This window comes from Chionomys nivalis, chromosome 15 (assembly GCF_950005125.1).
Source record: "Chionomys nivalis chromosome 15, mChiNiv1.1, whole genome shotgun sequence".
Taxonomy (NCBI): domain Eukaryota; kingdom Metazoa; phylum Chordata; class Mammalia; order Rodentia; family Cricetidae; genus Chionomys; species Chionomys nivalis.
The window spans coordinates 23,070,223-23,087,427 of NC_080100.1; the positions used below are offsets into that span (position 1 = coordinate 23,070,223).

At 37.9% G+C, this 17,205-nt stretch overlaps 1 protein-coding gene across 1 annotated transcript in view; it reads right to left on the bottom strand.

The window, feature by feature from the left end:
- LOC130887550 (UDP-glucuronosyltransferase 3A1-like) overlaps positions 1–16,348 on the bottom strand; it is a 29,281-nt gene extending 12,933 nt beyond the window's left edge. Inside the window, exons 1-3 of the mRNA XM_057790045.1 lie at positions 16,255–16,348; positions 10,602–10,700; positions 1,631–1,745 (exon numbers count right to left, since the gene is read on the bottom strand). Coding sequence (XP_057646028.1) covers positions 1,631–1,745; positions 10,602–10,700; positions 16,255–16,348 — 308 coding nt within the window. The remainder of the gene's footprint in view (positions 1–1,630; positions 1,746–10,601; positions 10,701–16,254) is intronic.
- Positions 16,349–17,205: the final 857 nt, after the last annotated feature.

Sequence of the window (17,205 nt, forward strand, 5' to 3'; positions counted from 1 at the left end):
TGTTGCCTATAAAGGGACTAGGTTCTGGTGTCATTGCTACAAAGACATACTCTGTACACTACCAAAGGAGAAACATAAACACCAATTTAGGCACAAACCCATTGATCTACAGTGCTGTCCTGCCTTTAAGATATTCTAGAGCAATGGAGGGACAAAACTTGTGGGAGTAACCAATGGATAACTGGTTTGACTTAAGGCCCACTTCAAGATGAAACCTACACCTAGCACTGATTGAGTAATTAAGAACCTGAGACTAGCCGGGCGGTGGTGGCGCACGCCTTTAATCCCAGCACTCGGGAGGCAGAGGCAGGCGGATCTCTGTGAGTTCGAGACCAGCCTGGTCTACAAGAGCTAGTTCCAGGACAGGCTCCAAAACCACAGAGAAACCCTGTCTCGAAAAACCAAAAAAAAAAAAAAAAAAAAAAAAAAAAAAAAAAAAAAAAAAAAGAACCTGAGACTAGATACCCCAGGGGAGTAGAGTAAACCCAAATGCTATTGGTCTAAAACACAAAACAAAACATATCAATAAAATTACTTCTAAAGACATTTTGTTATACTAGCAGCTCAGTGCCTTACACGTTTCTTATATCATCAGAGAAGCTTCCTCCTACAGCAGAAGGGAATAAATATAGAGACCCGCAGTCAGACATTATGCAGAGAGTGAGAGACCTGTGAACAATCAACTAAATGGATTGTCTTCATCAAATCTCTTGTGTTTGGGATCAGGGAACCCAGAGGAAGAGCAGATAGAAACACTAAAAGAGCCAGAGGGGATAGAATATATCAGGAAAACAAGACCCTCTAAACATGAACAAAGATCATGTGAATTCACAGCAACTGTGGCACACCCACACCCACGTTTGCTTCTAATTTAGTGTTTTATGCAATTTCTGAGTGTGCAAAAGAGTGGGTCTCTGATTCTTGTACCTTCTCTCAGGTTCTTTTACTTTTGTTTCTTTTTCTTGTCCAACTCTGATATAACATTTTTGGTTTTATGGTATTCTATTTTGTTGATTTTATTATTATATGTATGTAATATATTATTATATATTATTAGAAGCCTGCTTGTTTTCTAATGAGTGACAGAAAGAGAGTAGATCTGGGTGGTATGAGACCTGGGGAGCTACTGGAAAGAATAGACGGAAGACTGTAATCAGGATATATTATATGAGAAAAAAATAATTTTCAATAAAACAAAGGAAAAGGAAATCTTTTAAAGTAGCTTAATAGGGAAAGAGCAAAGCATGACATGACATATGCACATGCAATGGAGTTTCCTCCATTAGGGAATTTATGTAGGAAGGTGACAAAGTACATAGAAGAAGGTGGCCCCTCTGTCCCTGATTAGAGAGGTTGCAGTGTCTGTACTGGCTTCATTGAGAGGACATGAGCAGATGACAAGTAACATGCAGAAAAGAAAGTCTAAAAGTCACATCTTCCACTTTCTAGAGAATATCCCATCATTGATCTAGCTGTCAGTCATCTACCATGCACCACTCAAACACAATCCATCCCTATACCAATTAATTCACCCAGAAACCATTTCTCTTAAACTCACTCAAAGCATCATGAGACCATCATTTTCCCATTTGAAAGACTTGATTAACAATACTTTGGTTTCATAAATTACCTCTGACGAACTAATTCTTCTAAAAAGAGATTTAGTTTGTTATGGAATTCCTCTTGTTGATCTTCAGGTAGATGCCAGTCTATAACCTGGTATGATATTTCCTCTTCTTGAAATTCTAAGAAAACACCAATTGGGTAAAATTTAAATTTAATCACAATATATCACACATTATATAGTGATAAAAATAATTAATTTAGGCTGGGCCGTGGTGGCGCATGCCTTTAATCCCAGCACTTGGGAGGCAGAGGCAGGCGGATTTCTGTGAGTTCGAGACCAGCCTGGTCTACAAGAGCTAGTTCCAGGACAGGCTCCAAAACCACAGAGAAACCCTGTCTCGAAAAAAACAAAAACAAAAAAAAATTAATTTAATTTCACATCTTTGCAGAATTTGATTTTGCTCTTCAGTGGTTTAATTCTTTTGATCTATCCAATTCTGTAATGTGACAATATTTATTGAAACTTTACAACAATTCAATAACTTTTATATAGTCTACAGTAAAGACTTTTAGCAACTGCTTTCATTTAAACACACAGTTATTATTCTTTACAGATGAGAAAATTCAAAGGAAAACATTCTGAAATGATATCATAGTTAGTTGGGGTTAATAGTTATGTAAAAGTCAGCTTGATTGCAGAGTTCTTGCATTTCATAGAAAAATTAAAATGAAATATGCAAAGTATTGGTTTGCTTGTTTGTCTTTTTGTTTCTGTTCATTTCATGTTTGCGATTTGTTTGTCTGCTTGCTTGCTTGTATGTTTTGTGCCAGAGTCATGCTTAGTAGACCCAATTGGCTTTAAACTCTTTTCATTGTACTGTATCATGTGACTCAGCCCAAACCTGTCTTGGAGTCTCAGACTCCATCATGATTGTACATTCCAACCAACTATGGCTGCCGCTCCTCAGTGAAAGGACTCTCACCTGTATGTGTGCAAGGCAGTGGTGTGCATAGTAAAGTGTTAGGATGGAGACACCGTACAAAATATTACCCAGACGAATAAAGCCAACTGATGCCTGTGCCCACACAACACAGATAGCAATCACACAGGATCTTGGAAAATGTCCTTTCAGTCCCACCTTATTTCATATCTATGGATTTAAAAGCACGCTATTAAAGGTATTGCATGACAATACATCCACAGCACCATTGCAACACAATCAAGAGTTCACTTCAAACTAGATTTTAGTCTCTCAAAATTGCCATTCTCTTTGATAATGCGGGTTAGATTATCCTGAGGGGAGTTGTAAACATGAGAAACTCATAAACAAACCACCATAACTGAGGAAAGTCAAGCAAAAAAGAAAAGAAGGAATTGGATGTGGGTCAAGTGTTGTACAACGATTTTTAGAGAAGACTGCAAAGTGATTTCATTACTTTATGTATCTCTAAATTGATATCATGGGAATTATACTAGTAGAAACATTAATGTCATTAAGGCATATTAGAGCAAACATCACAAGATTTCACTATATTTAATCAGTACCTTCTGTGCTCTTATAAAGTTACCAAATGTAAAACAAATGAGTGACCCAACTTCAATGAGACTGAGCTGGTCTGTGGTAGGACCATTGAACATGGCCTGTGACCTGCCCAGGCAGAGCGGGGAATGAGGGGCCAGCTGCCTGGTCCCAAGCACCCAGACAGGATGGCCAAGCGGCAGAGGGAGCATGGCCTTCTCCCCACCACATAGCCTAGCTAGGAGCCTAGCCTGACCTGACAGCCAAGCTGCAAAAAAGTAGCCTCAGGGAACTGCAGCTTCAAGCCAGAGGAGTGTCCGTGGAAATGTAAATGAGTAAATTAAGCCTGTCAGTAGGCAGATTTACAACTTGGATTAGAAAGATAGCTTACAAACTTTTAATAAAACATTCAGTGGTAAAAACATTATTTAAAATATCTTATGGGAGACCTCGAGCCACCAAGTGAAAAATTTTTATAGGAGACAGTAATTCAAATTCCAGGAGACAGACTACAGAAACTGCCAGAAAGGTACTCTCCCAAATGGAGTATATAGGAACAACAAGTACACTATATTAATTATGGTCAGCCTTGGCAAGCATGTATATCACCTACAGAACTTACTCCTACAGCAGTTTTATGGCAAAATGATCTGCTTTTATGGTTGCACATTCCCATTTTGCCAGTTAGAATATTAAACCCTTATTTTGAAGCAGTAACTTTCTTAGCACAGAACAGGATGGGATCTAGGAGTTATGTTGGCAGAGAGCTGGCTATGATCAATGTTCCTTATGCTAAACAACTAATTGATTCGTTATTTCAAAACAGTGATTCTTGGGCAATTGTGTTTGCTCAGTTTGAAGGCCATATTAATAATCTTTCCCCAGCTGCAATTTGCATAACTACAATCCTTTACTTTCCCTAAAGTTGTAGCAAAAGATCCTTTACAGGATGCTATGTTAATTTTTACAGATGGTTCTTCCAATGAGAGAGCTACATATGTTAATGGAGAAGGACATGTAGTACAAACAGAATCAGCCTCAGCTCAAATAATTGAGCTATGAACTATTGCTATAATGTTTCAACATTTTTCAAATAAGGCATTTAATCTATATACTGACAGCCGATATGTATTTAATGCTTTTCAAGACCTAGAAACAGTCCAATATATTGGGACTCGCAATAAGCACATTAAGTGAAATGTTTTGGTCTAAGTGTGAACAAGACTTGTTTAATTCTAGCAACAGAATGTTTAACTGTGGATGTAGCCCACAACCTTCAATTGGTATGTTCGTTTTCTTGTATCATGTTAATGTTGCTTTTTGTCTTACACCTACCTTTTGGGGCCAGGGGTATTTAAAGCAATTGAAAATTAAACACGGGCGAATATCAGTACTCATTGAAATTCCCTTCCGATATTATATATTTCTCTCTTTTATTATTTTCTTTCACATATTCATATTCTTTATAAATATTTTCTAAATCCCCATGGCCCTACCCTGGGAAGAGGTATTTTTGTAGAAGCTGGTCCCTGACAACTACTTGCTTTAGGTATATTCTAGCAAATTTCCATTCCTGACCTTGAAATATTTATAGACACTAGAAAGGGGCAATGGATGGCTCAGAAGGGGAATCCTGATGTTAGTGGTGAGAGTTGGACACATGAAAAATTAGAGTGTAGAAAAACAGTGAGAATAACAAGGTTTAAGTGATAAAGAGGACAGAAGTTTAGCAGAATGGCAAAGGAGATACTAATCGAAACTACAGATTATACAGAAACCGTGTGGAAAGCTACTACTCTGAAAGCTAACTTTAAAAGAAGAAAAGAAATCTAGGAGGGCCAGTGAGTTGGTTGAGCAGGTTAAGGTACTCACTACCAAGCCTGATTCCTAGGTCTTAGACTGGAAAGAGAGAATCAACTCCTGCAGTTTGTCCTATGTTCAGCACGTGTCCATACTAGAGCTTGCATACACACATACACAGAATAAGTAAACAAAGTTAATGACAAAACACATGTAAAAAAAGTTTTAGATTGTTTAAAAAGTGATGCCATGCGTATTTAGATAATGCTGATCTCAGAAACCAGGAATGATGAAACAAAAAATTCCAAGCAAGGGTAGGATAGCTTCCAATGAGTTGTTGGTTAGGAAGCCCCAGAAGTACTCACAATAAGATAGACTGCTGTCATTGTTTTAATTGCTTAACTAGATCACAAGACTGTAATGGTAAAGTCATCACAAAGTTTGGTTGTAATGCAGAGCAAAATCAAGCTGGAACTGAATTGGAACTTTCTTTTTCTGGATAGCTTTTATATTGCCAGAAGTGCTACACAGACAACTAGTGGAAAAATTCATCAGTGGTTTTCTCTAGTGATGGACCTTCCCTGTCACAATACCAACATACAGAGAAAATGGACCCAGTGGTGTGATAGTGGCATAAATGCTATAGAGGTATTCACCAACTTATAGCTGAATTTACAGTTTGGTGCACAGAGAAAGCAATCAAGGGACCTGGCTCTATAAACATCATCAAAATCCCATGGCTGTGGAGATCACAACCCTACAGAGGAAACTACTACTTCTGTTGCCCTAGATGTACAAGTTTTCAAACCACCTTCTTGATATTTATATTTATAGCCTGAAGAGAGAGAAATTTTCTTGTAGATGGTCTAAAGCTGCACAGGACAGAAAATACATCAGATACAAAACACTTTCAGTGTCACTATGTCTTGCAGACTGTCACTGAAGCTGCATACAAAGATATATGATAATCCGCACCCAAACTAAAGAATTAAGAAACACCTGTGTTTGTATAAGCAGGGAACTCTGAGTCCCAGAAATCCTGACATTTATGACTGCTGATCACAGAATGTTTGATAAAAAACGTTTATATACTCAAAAGTATAGCTTGCAGTACATAATTTCCTAATTTTCTTAGACTCCTCAGCAGCTTAGGTTTATAACTCCTTTAAAATCCTTTACAAGACTAGCTCTCCAGATAGTCAATAAAATGACTAATTCTTTGCAGCTGCAAGTTACAGCCCACCAATTAAGGAGTTGCCTGAGAAAAAACTTCTCTTTTCTTGCTCTGTGATAAGTTATTAAGATTTATTGCATGTGCATTTTGGGGATAACCTGCTTTCATCATTTACTTAAGAAATAGAATGTGACAATCCAATGTAATCCCTATGTTGCCTGAAAACTTTTTCTTGTGTATATAAACTGTGGTGAACAATGAAAGATGGAACATCTTGAGAATATAAAGAAAGAAATGATCAGAATAGCTGTGTCTTTTTCCTAACACCCCCCTCAGATAAAAAAGACTATTTCATTCTCTAGATTTCCCCATGTCTGATGTTATGTCCCCTTTTACATCTCTGATTTTGTTAATTTAGATGTTCTCTCTCTCTCTCTGCCTTTGTATTAGTTTGGATAAAGGTTTGCTTATCTTCTTGATTTTCTCAAAGAACCAGCTCTTTGTTTCACTGATTCTTTGTATTGTTTTTTGTTTCTATTTTATTGATTTTAGCCCTCAATTTCATTATTCCCTGTCTACTCCTCCTGGTGAGCCTGCTTCTCTTTGTTCTAGAGCTTTCCGGTGTGCTGTTAAGCCACTAGTGTGAGATTTCTCTACTTTCATTATGAAGGTACTTAGTGCTATGAACTTTCCTCTTAGCACTGCTTTCATAGTGTCCCATAGGTATGGATACATTGGGCCTTCATTTCCATTGAATTCTAGGAAGTCTTTAATTTCTTTCTTTATTTCTTCCTTGACCCAGAGGTGGTTCAATAGTTCACTGTTCAATTTCCATGAGTTTGTAGGCTTTCTGTTATTAGTGTTATTGTTAAATTATAACTTTAAACAATGGTGATCCAATAAGATACATGAGGTTACTCCAATTTTTTTTTGTATCTGTTGAGGTTTGCTTTGTTACCAAGTATGTGGTCAATTTTAGAGAAGGTTACATGAGGTGCTGAGAAGAAGGTATGCTCTTTTGTGTTTGTGTGGAATGTTCTGTAGATGTCTGTTAAGTCCATTTGATTCACAGCATCTGTTAGTTCTCTTATTTCTCAGTTAAGTTTCTGTCTGGTTGACCTCTCCATTAGGAAGAGTGAGGTGTTGAAGTCTCCTACTATTAGTGTGTGGGGTCTGATGTGTGATTTAAGCTTTAATGATGCTTCTTTTACATATGTAGGTGCTCTTGTATTGGGGGCATAGATTTTCAGGATCGAGACTTCATTTTTATGGATTTTTCTTATAATGAGTATAAAGTGTCCTTCTTCATCTCCTCTGATTGATTTTAGTTTGAAGTCTATTTTGTTAGATTTTAGGATAGCTATACCTGCTTGTTTCTTAGGTCCATTTAAATTAGAAAATCTTTTCCCAGTCCTTTACTCTGAGGTAATGCCTGTCATTGAGATTAAGATGTGTTTCATATGGAAAAATGAAAAGCCCAGGATAGCCAAAACAACCCTGTACAATAAAGAACTTCCAGAATCATCACCTCCCTGAAAAGTGACCAAAGTGGAGGAATAGATAGATCTGCTTATGTTTTAAATGAGTAAAAACGAAACTAGAAACACTATCTGGGGAAAAATCTGATTCATTCATTGTTCATTAGGAAGTACAGGACACTTGGCACTAATTGGACTTAGTTTTGAGAATTCACATCATGGAGGAAGTATTTAAATCTGGTCAAGTATTCTCCGTGAGTGAGAGGGCTGAATTCAGATTTTAGGAAGGATAAGAAAACTGCCTGGAATTTGCAGAACAGAACAGCAAAGACAGAGTTGATGTAGGAGGTCCTTCTGTCTATGTGTTGCTTTTATTCGTTAATGAATAAAGAAACTGCCATGGCCTGTTGGTAGGGCACAACTTAGGTAGGCAGGATAAACTAAACTGAATGCTGGGAGAAAGAAGGGCTGAGTCAGAGAGTATCAGTTTGTGCTACATTGTGGACTTTTCCTTTGAACCCTATGTTCAGCCTGGAAGCTGGTTTTTCTGGACTGTGATATACTGAACTACCAGCTGCTAATGTAGAGAAAGTAATTTTCACACAGAAATGTGTGCATGTGTATCTGAGGATCACTGATATTATTGGATTGATTCCACCAAAATAAAGACAGCATTTAGTTTGAGATATATGCCTAGTGAAAAATGGGCTCGACAGGTAATGATATGTTACTCGGTTGTTACAGTACCAGGCTAGTGTATATAAAATCCTACACTTGATCCCAAGTACCACACAGAAAAATGTGTGGCACACATTTATTATCCTAGAACTCAGAAGGTAGAGGAAGGAGGAACAGAAAATCAAGGTTATTATTTAATATAAAGCAATTTTATAACCATCCTAGGATACATGAGAATGTTTCTGTAGATGATAGACAGACAGACAGAAAGACAGGTAGGTAGGTAGACTTACAGTTAGTGTTGAAACGTGGCCAAAAGAATAAAACACCATGAAAAATGCCTTGGGGAACTGTGAAAGAGGCAGAGGACCTTTACCTAATTTCCTTAGATTGTTGTTGGACATGATCTCATGCCTCCTGTGACAAACATTTAAATTCAATTTATAGGACATGGTTATTCACATTGGATGTCAGAGCATATAGAACACAATAAGCTGAAAGGATATGCTGAGTACACTCCTCAGTGTGTCCTGATGAGGATACAGCCTTCTGAGTTCCTTCTGTGCTTTCCCAGATATAATCTATAGTATATACTTAAACTGCTGTATCATTATAAAATTCTGAGGAAAGGTTGCTCTGTTAATATTTAGTATGTGCTTACTGTCATTTATTTACATGGTTTTTCTGATCCTGTTTTTCTGAACACACACAAAAAAACCTTCCTTGGATCATTGCTTTCATTGTTACATTTTTGTGTAAAAAAGTACACAGAAACTGCAGTAAAGTTCCTGGGCCCATCTCAGAAAAACTCAGAAAAAGAAAAATAAAGAAAAGAACACAAGACAGAGAGCAAATAGGAGGACAAGGAGGCAGGGGCGAGAGGAGAGGGAGGAAGTAAAGGGCAAAAGAAATCTGAAGACAGCAACACTTGAATCTACAAAGAAAAGACATCCGCTCCACTGCTATGGGGGAATTTTACAGAACTTTTGTGCTTAGTTTGCTAAAGGCTTAGAGTCTGAAGCTTTGAGCAGTAGATCAAAGGTTGTGGGACTAAGAAAATAGGGTGAGCATGAATTGCAGTTAGGAAACCAGACTATTAGAAACAATTAAATGTATAAAAATATATCCAAACAGAGAGTTGGAGTTTTCTGGGCTTCTGTGCCCTAGTCTCTCAGCAGAGACTTCTGGTCTTTAGTTTGGTTATGATTCTCTGAATGCACTAAACTAACTGAGAACTTCTGATAGCACTATGCAGAGCTTTGGCAGAGCCACTGATTCCTCAAGAATCTGAGATCTTCTCAATCACACATCCTAAAATTTGAGCATAAGTGTAATAGCTGGAAAATAGCTCTTAAATTATAAGTCTCATTTAAAAATAGAAATGGATTAGAGTGGCATTGAGTGTAGCGAGCCTTAGATAATTAAATTGCGAAAATTCTATATGGCAAAATATGTCTGTTCAACACTACTCTTAGACACACTTGACACAAGAATTTATTCACATAATCAACAATTATGTGTAGCGTTGACTGGGAGTGACATTCACGTGATGGGTTATTTAATCTATTTTTGTAGCCATAACAAAATAGCTGATATTAATTAACTTGTATTTTTAATATTTTACTGAGTTGACTCTGCCGTTAAAAGTGTGTATTGCACTTGCCAAGGGCCTATGTTCCATTCTCAGCAACCACATCAGGCAACTCACAACTGCCTGTTAACTCCAGGTCAAAGTAATCCAACCAATTCTTTTGGCATCATTGGTTACCTATACTTATATGCAGAAATATGCACAATCACACACAAGTATACACAAAGAAAAATAAAACTAAGAAACTCTTTAACTCATATTTCAAAGATTGACCATCCAAGATTACGTGGAGCTGTGTGAATAGCTTTTGATGGCTGTCTTTTTACCACATCTTAATACAGAAGGTGATGTGTGTAATACACGGTGGATACAAGAGCCGCATGATGGAAGAAAAAAAGAGGTCAAAGAAGGTAGAGTTCAGTCTTTTATAAACACCTACCTCACTCTACTGAGAAATAATCCACACCTGGAAGGACAATACAATTACTTTCCAAGTCTATTCCATTATAGACCTACTTCTTAGAGCTAAATAATGATCAAAACCATTGGTTCTAGAACATTAAGATTTGGGGGACATACTGCAATCATTGTCAACCTATACCAAGAAGTAACATACAGAAATATGTATTTTCTAATGAGATCGACAAGAAAACATTTTCTAATGAGATCTACAAAACCTTTACACATACACACACCACGATTTATCTCTAAATAAGGCCAAATACAGAACTTTTATCAAAAGCAATTATTTATTATTTAAACTGATTTAGTGTAATCATTGATTTGAAAAGTACCTGGGATGTACATAATTTTATTAAACAGCTTGGTCACATTATGGCCATTGTCTTGAAGGATTTGTGACACACGGTTCATTAGTAAGTAATGGCTTCCACCTAGAAATAAAACATAAGTTCATTTTTGAGGAGACTAATAAAAAGGTTTCTGATTACAATAAACAGTTGACATAAAGAAATCCAAAAGTAAATGTGAAGACATAGAGAACCTCACAATGCATAGAGAGAAACCAGTTTTCCCTGCCCTCGATTACATTGTAGGTAATAAATATCCAGGACATGAACCCATAGCTCTGGTCAATAGAAATCCTCCACCAAAGATATGAAGACTATGCCTGAAGAGATGGTTCAGTAATTAAGAGCATTTGCTGCTCTCACAGAGGACTCTGGTTCAGTTCCCCACACTCACATGATGGCTCACAATAATCTCAAACACCAGTTCCAGGAAATCTAACATACGAATTTATGCACATGGCATATTTATATGCTATCTGTGCAATGAAAATGCTCATAAGAATAAAAATAAATAAACCTTTACAAACTTGAGGGTTCCCATGCTTGATATAATGAGCCACTCTGTTAGACATTAGATACTCTTCATCCTATGGTACATTTATACTTTCCACTGTATCTTCCCATGACTACAGTCATTTGGTTCAAAACAATTTTCATAATGATGGAAAAAAATATCACAATATAATGACTGATACCTGTTCAGTCAAAGAAATTTTCATGGAGACAGAAGAGTATGGAGCCCTCAGTTAAGAAATATCCCTTCTTAGACCCGAGTTTATACCCTTTCAAATAAAGCCATTAAGGATCACCATGAGGTCTCAATAAATGAGATGGGCCTGAGGAGCACCAGACACACAAGAAGGTGGGGCAAAGTAAATTCTCCAACAATCCTGGGATCCTCAGGAAATAGACAAGTATCATCACAATAATGGCTTCTTCACAGCCACAATTTCTTTAGAACATTAGTTTCGAGTCCAAAGCTAAAGCAGAGAGAGATACATTAAGATACATATAACAAAGGCTGAGAAGGCAAAATGACTGGGGGAACTAAAAGCACCACCATTAAATTAGGGCAGAGCAGGATAAGTCAGGGAAAGAGAATGTATCTGTTGAGTGAGTCACTATTCTCATTCACATGTGTGCTGTCTGAAATAACACAGCACACATAGAAGCCCACCCACCACACCTCGGACTGATGCTCCTGTTCTTATAGACTGAGAAGAAGGGCAACACCAGTGAGACAGCCATTCGAATGAACGCTCATGAGAAAGAGTTCATTCAGGAGAAAGTCTGAGAATTTCAAACTGGACAAACTAAGTCAGTGAGGCCAAAAACAAGTGATATATCAAGAGTTGGGGGTCTTTACCTTCATAACATAAAAGAACCATGAAGAAAGGAGATAAATGAAGCAACTTCTTTCCCCTGAGGCTCAGGGATAATTTCAGAGGAGGAGGTAAGATGATTAAGAGCCAAAGAAAGCTAAACTCATAAAATCTCACCAGCAGGATTATGTTGATGTGAGCTGAACAAGGACAACAACATAGACAAGCTAAAGTCAATGTGAGAAAACCCAGAAGCCTTCAATCCTGTAAACACACATGCATACACACACATGGAGAGGGAGAGAGAGAGAGAGAGAGAGAGAGAGAGAGAGAGAACAGAGAGAACAGAGAGAACAGAGAGAACAGAGAGAACAGAGAGAACAGAGAGAACAAACAACTACAATAAAAAGAGAGGAAACTAAGAGTGGCAAGAGTGGGAGAAACAGGCTTCCCTAGGGAAGACCACAATAATCCATTATCCAATAAAAACAACGGTCATCCCTCAAAACATACATACAAGTAACACTATACAGACTGAGAAGGTCATATCTAGTAGTGAATGTGTGTGTAAATATACAGTTATGCATGTTACAACAATGAATGAACAATGAGGCCAAGTCTTTCAAAGAGATTATGCAAATGTAAATGGGAGGGTTTGGAGGATGGAAAGGTACGGCGAACATATCATAATTCTAATCTCAAATAATAAAAGAAGGCCAGAGCCAGTAGGCAATAGGCCCACCTGCCAGTGTACAAACTCTGCCTAAGCCACCAAGCAAGGAAGGCCTGCCCACCCCCCATCTCCACAGTCACTGAGTAACATCCTTCATGAACTGAACCATGGCACCAACTCCACCACGAGGAGCCGTCATCTGTGCCTAGGATCCAGGGGTGCCTGGAGGACTGATCACCAGAGACACAACCCAACTACACCAATTGGAAGAAAGGATGGGAAGACAACAGGGTAAGAACACACTCAACAACACAAAGTAAAACATAGCACCACCAAAAACCAGTGGCTCTATAGCAACAAGACTTGAACACCCCCACACAAATGAAGCAGAAGAAGACGACATAAAAAAATGACTTTAGGATCTTGAGTCCCTTAAAGAGAAAATGAAAAACTCCCTCAAAGAAGTAAAGGAAAAAAACAGAACAATTAAAATAAATTAATAAATCCCTTAAAGAAAACAAAAACAAAAAATCAAAGAAATGAAAGCAATGATTCAAGACTTGAAAATTGCAATAGAGATAATAAAGGAAAAACAAACAGAGAGAATTCTGGAAATGGAAATTATGGGTAAATGATCAGGAACCACAAATGCAAGCATAAATATCAGAATACAATAGATGGCAGAAAGAATCTCAGGCATTGAAGATATGATAGAGGAAATCAATTCATCAGTCAAAGAAAATATTAAATCTAACAAAAGCTTAGCACAAAATATCCAGGAGCTATGGGACACGAATTCAGCCCTATAAAAAGTACTAGAAGGATAACTCAAACCCAAAGAAATCAGATATACCCACAAAAACACAGACAATAGATGATCTCACGGCAGTAAACCCCAAGGAAGGGAAACACAATAACATCACCTACATGAAAAATAAAATGACAGGAACTAGCAATCACTGGTCATTAATATCCCTTAATATAAATGGACCTAACTCACCTATAAAAAGACACAGGCTAACAGATTGGATATAAAAACAGAATCCATCCTTTTACTGCATACTAGAAACACACCTTAACCTCAAAGACAGACATCCCCTCAGAGTAAAGGTTAAAGAAAAAAATTCTAATCAAATGGAACTAAGAAACAAGTTGGTGTAGCTATACTAATATCTAACGAAATAGACTTCAAACTAAGATCAATCAAAAGAGACAAAGATACAAAAAAATTGGAATAACCCATGTATCGTATCAGATCACCATGATTTAAAGTTAGAATTCAGCACCAATACTAATTTCAGAAAGTCAACAAACATGGAAATTGAACAATGCTTACATAAATCACCAATGGCGCCGGGCGATGGTGGTGCACGCCTTTAATCCCAGCACTCGGGAGGCAGAGGCAGGCGGATCTCTGTGAGTTCAAGACCAGCCTGGTCTACAAGAGCTAGTTCCAGGACAGGCTCCAAAGCCACAGAGAAACCCTGTCTCGAAAAGCCAAAAAAAAAAAAAAAATAATAATAATAATAAAAATAAATAAATCACCAATGGGCCAAGGAAGAAATAATGAAATTAAAGACTTCATAAGATATATTGAAAATGACCATACTATATCCCAAACTTTTAGAACACAATGAAAGCAGTGTTAAGAGGAAAGTTCATAGCACTAAATGCCTACATAAAGAAGCTGAAAACATCCCACACTAGCAAGTTAACAGAATAACTGAAAGTTCTAGAACATAAAGAAGCAAACTCATCCAGGAGGACTAGACAACAGGAAATAATCAAATTAAGAGGTGAAATCAACAAAACCTCTCTACTATCAGGTTCAGTGTGGTTGGTTTTATGTTGAGGTCTTTGTATTTTGTGCATGGTGATAGATATGGATCTATTTTCATTATTCTACATGTTGAGATCCAGTTATGCCAGCACCATTTTTGAATATGCCTCACATTTAATACCCAGCACCCAATGGAGGCTCATAGCCACCTAGAACTCCAGTTCTACTAGCCCTGATGCCTTCTTAGAACCCCTACCATGACTGGGCACATGGGTATCAAAGAGACATACATGTAGGTAAAATATTCATTCAATAAAAATAAATATTTTTTTAAATTATCATCTTACTGAGCTAGTTAGGAGAAGTAAACAGGATTGATACAGCAAATTTACTTTTCATTGATAAATCCATAAGGTTATAGCTTTGCCATAAAATGCTAGATCGTAGGCCAAGGATGAAATGCTTATAGAATATCATTCCTTTATGACTAGGACAGCTAGATACACAAATGTAAACAAAAGTTTTAGTGACAGAATACCTTAATTTATATAAGCTCCTTAGTAATGCGGCAGAGTAAGCTGTGTCAGCGCTTTGTGACAGCAGGATCATACTCCCTTCAGAATGAATAAAACATCTTACAGTTACCACAGAAAATCTCAGTAAGCCATGCAGTTTCACTTGCTTTTAATTAACTGTTTAAAATCATTAATTTTAATTATCAAAGATGTGATAACATGTGAGTTATCCTGAAAACTTGGCATTGGGGAATAGCTATGATGAGGGTATTGTTAGCACAGTTTGCAAATTAATTGTCCATGTTAATTGTGGATGTCAAAGTTTACTTTGCTAAAATCTTGACTCTTTACTGGCACTCATAGGTGTCCAGTTGAGAATTAAAACAGGATAACACATTCATCCACTCTGCTTTTCTATTATGTCTGGGTTCTTTCCTGCCCTAATCCTGGGTAACATGTATTTAAATATGAATGCAAACAAATTGATCATTTGAAAAAAAAATGTTTTCACAATGTCTATGAATGTACTAATATGTATTTCCCCTAAATGACCCTGACTTTTATCAGAGATTCTTGTCCTGAGTCCTACAGCACTGTCATGAGCCCCATACCAAACAATGGGGGCAGAACACTTTTAGTGGTAAGAGTAACATAACAGTTTGTAGAATAAGACGCTGGCTTGGTGTCATGCAGACTTCAGTGACTATGTGCTTAAAGAGAAGAAGAGGCTCTTTTTTTGTCATTTTTTTTTCTTTTCTTTCTTTTTTTTTTTTTTTTTTTGGTTTTTCGAGACAGGGTTTCTCTGTGGTTTTGGAGCCTGTCCTGGAACTAGCTCTTGTAGACCAGGCTGGTCTCGAACTCACAGAGATCCGCCTGCCTCTGCCTCCCGAGTGCTGGGATTAAAGGCGTGCGCCACCACCGCCCGGCGAAGAGGCTCTTTTTAAACGAAAAATCTTTATAGATGGCAGCCTCTCCCAGAAAAATCTAGAAATATTCACTGCTCCCTTTTTTTGAAGGAATATAGTGTAAATTTGACTCGTATGCCTCCCATCTACTCACAATCTTAGGTCCCAGTAAAGAAGTCATTCTTGTCTACTTTGCTATACACCGCTCAGTCTCCTGGAGCTGTGTCTACATCAGGTGCCATTTCCGTCTACTATTTATGCCCACCCTTTGGTGGAGTACCTTATAAGCACCACTTTGCACACTCCATACCTCCTCCCCCAGGTTAGATCCAAGCCTAGCTAGAAAATCTTGTGCACAGATGGTCCTCTACGTGCTGCTTTATGAGACACATTATCCCATGTGTCCTGAGTTACAAGACTCTGCATTCCCAGCAGGCACTCACCCAATGTAGCTATAGTCAGGATTTTCCCAGCCTCCAAAAGAAGAACCTCGGTGAGAAATAAGCTCACTAGAAGCCAACTCCGATGCTTAGCCATCTGTAGATCTCGTGGATCTCAGGCATAGGATATACACCTTGAGAACTGAGGCCCACTAAAGGATCCTGTGAGCCTCAGTCACAAAGCACTGGCTATGGCCCTGAAATGACATAAGAAGGGGGAGAGCTCTTTCTGACCTTTCAAGTGCCCTCCCGCTCTTTACCTTCTCTGATGATCACATTCCATTGGACATTCCGTTTCACCCTCCTGAACCAGAGTCCATAGAGGAATGGGTGGATAGTTACTATTTAACTTGTCCTTTAGCTACAATATACTCTTTACTGCCCCAACACAATTCTCAAAGTGTGATTGAAGGGATCTTGAGAAATCCTGTCAGTGACAGCATCTTGAAGTGACATGTACCGTGAACATTTTACAGGCCTATTCACTAACTTATAGGACTCTGCCTCCTCTGTCATTTCTCTACTTGGATCCTATTGCCATATCTGTTACTCATTAAGCCAGGTTCCAGTTCTAAAATCTCCAATAGGGGCAATCAAAAGCCAATTTTCCAAGTAAACATCTAAGGATACTGCCCAAGCCCTCTCACTAGTCACAAATTCATGAAAATGTGCTCGTGGCCTAAGTTCAGGACTTTACCTGGAAAGCAAAGCAATTAAGATTGAACCCATGGTTCTGAATGCACATCATAAAGCAGAATGGAAGTATTACACCATCCTCCCAGGTGCAAGCACAAGACAGCTTCCAGTTCTGCCACTTGTAAATCCACCAAAGATGACCACATGGTCATCTCCACATTCTAGTTGAAAACTTAACAGCTTTAGTGAAGTTTCCCAGTGCATCCTCAAAGCAGAAGAGAATCTGCTTCAGGACTTTCAAAGCATGCAGAGGAATAC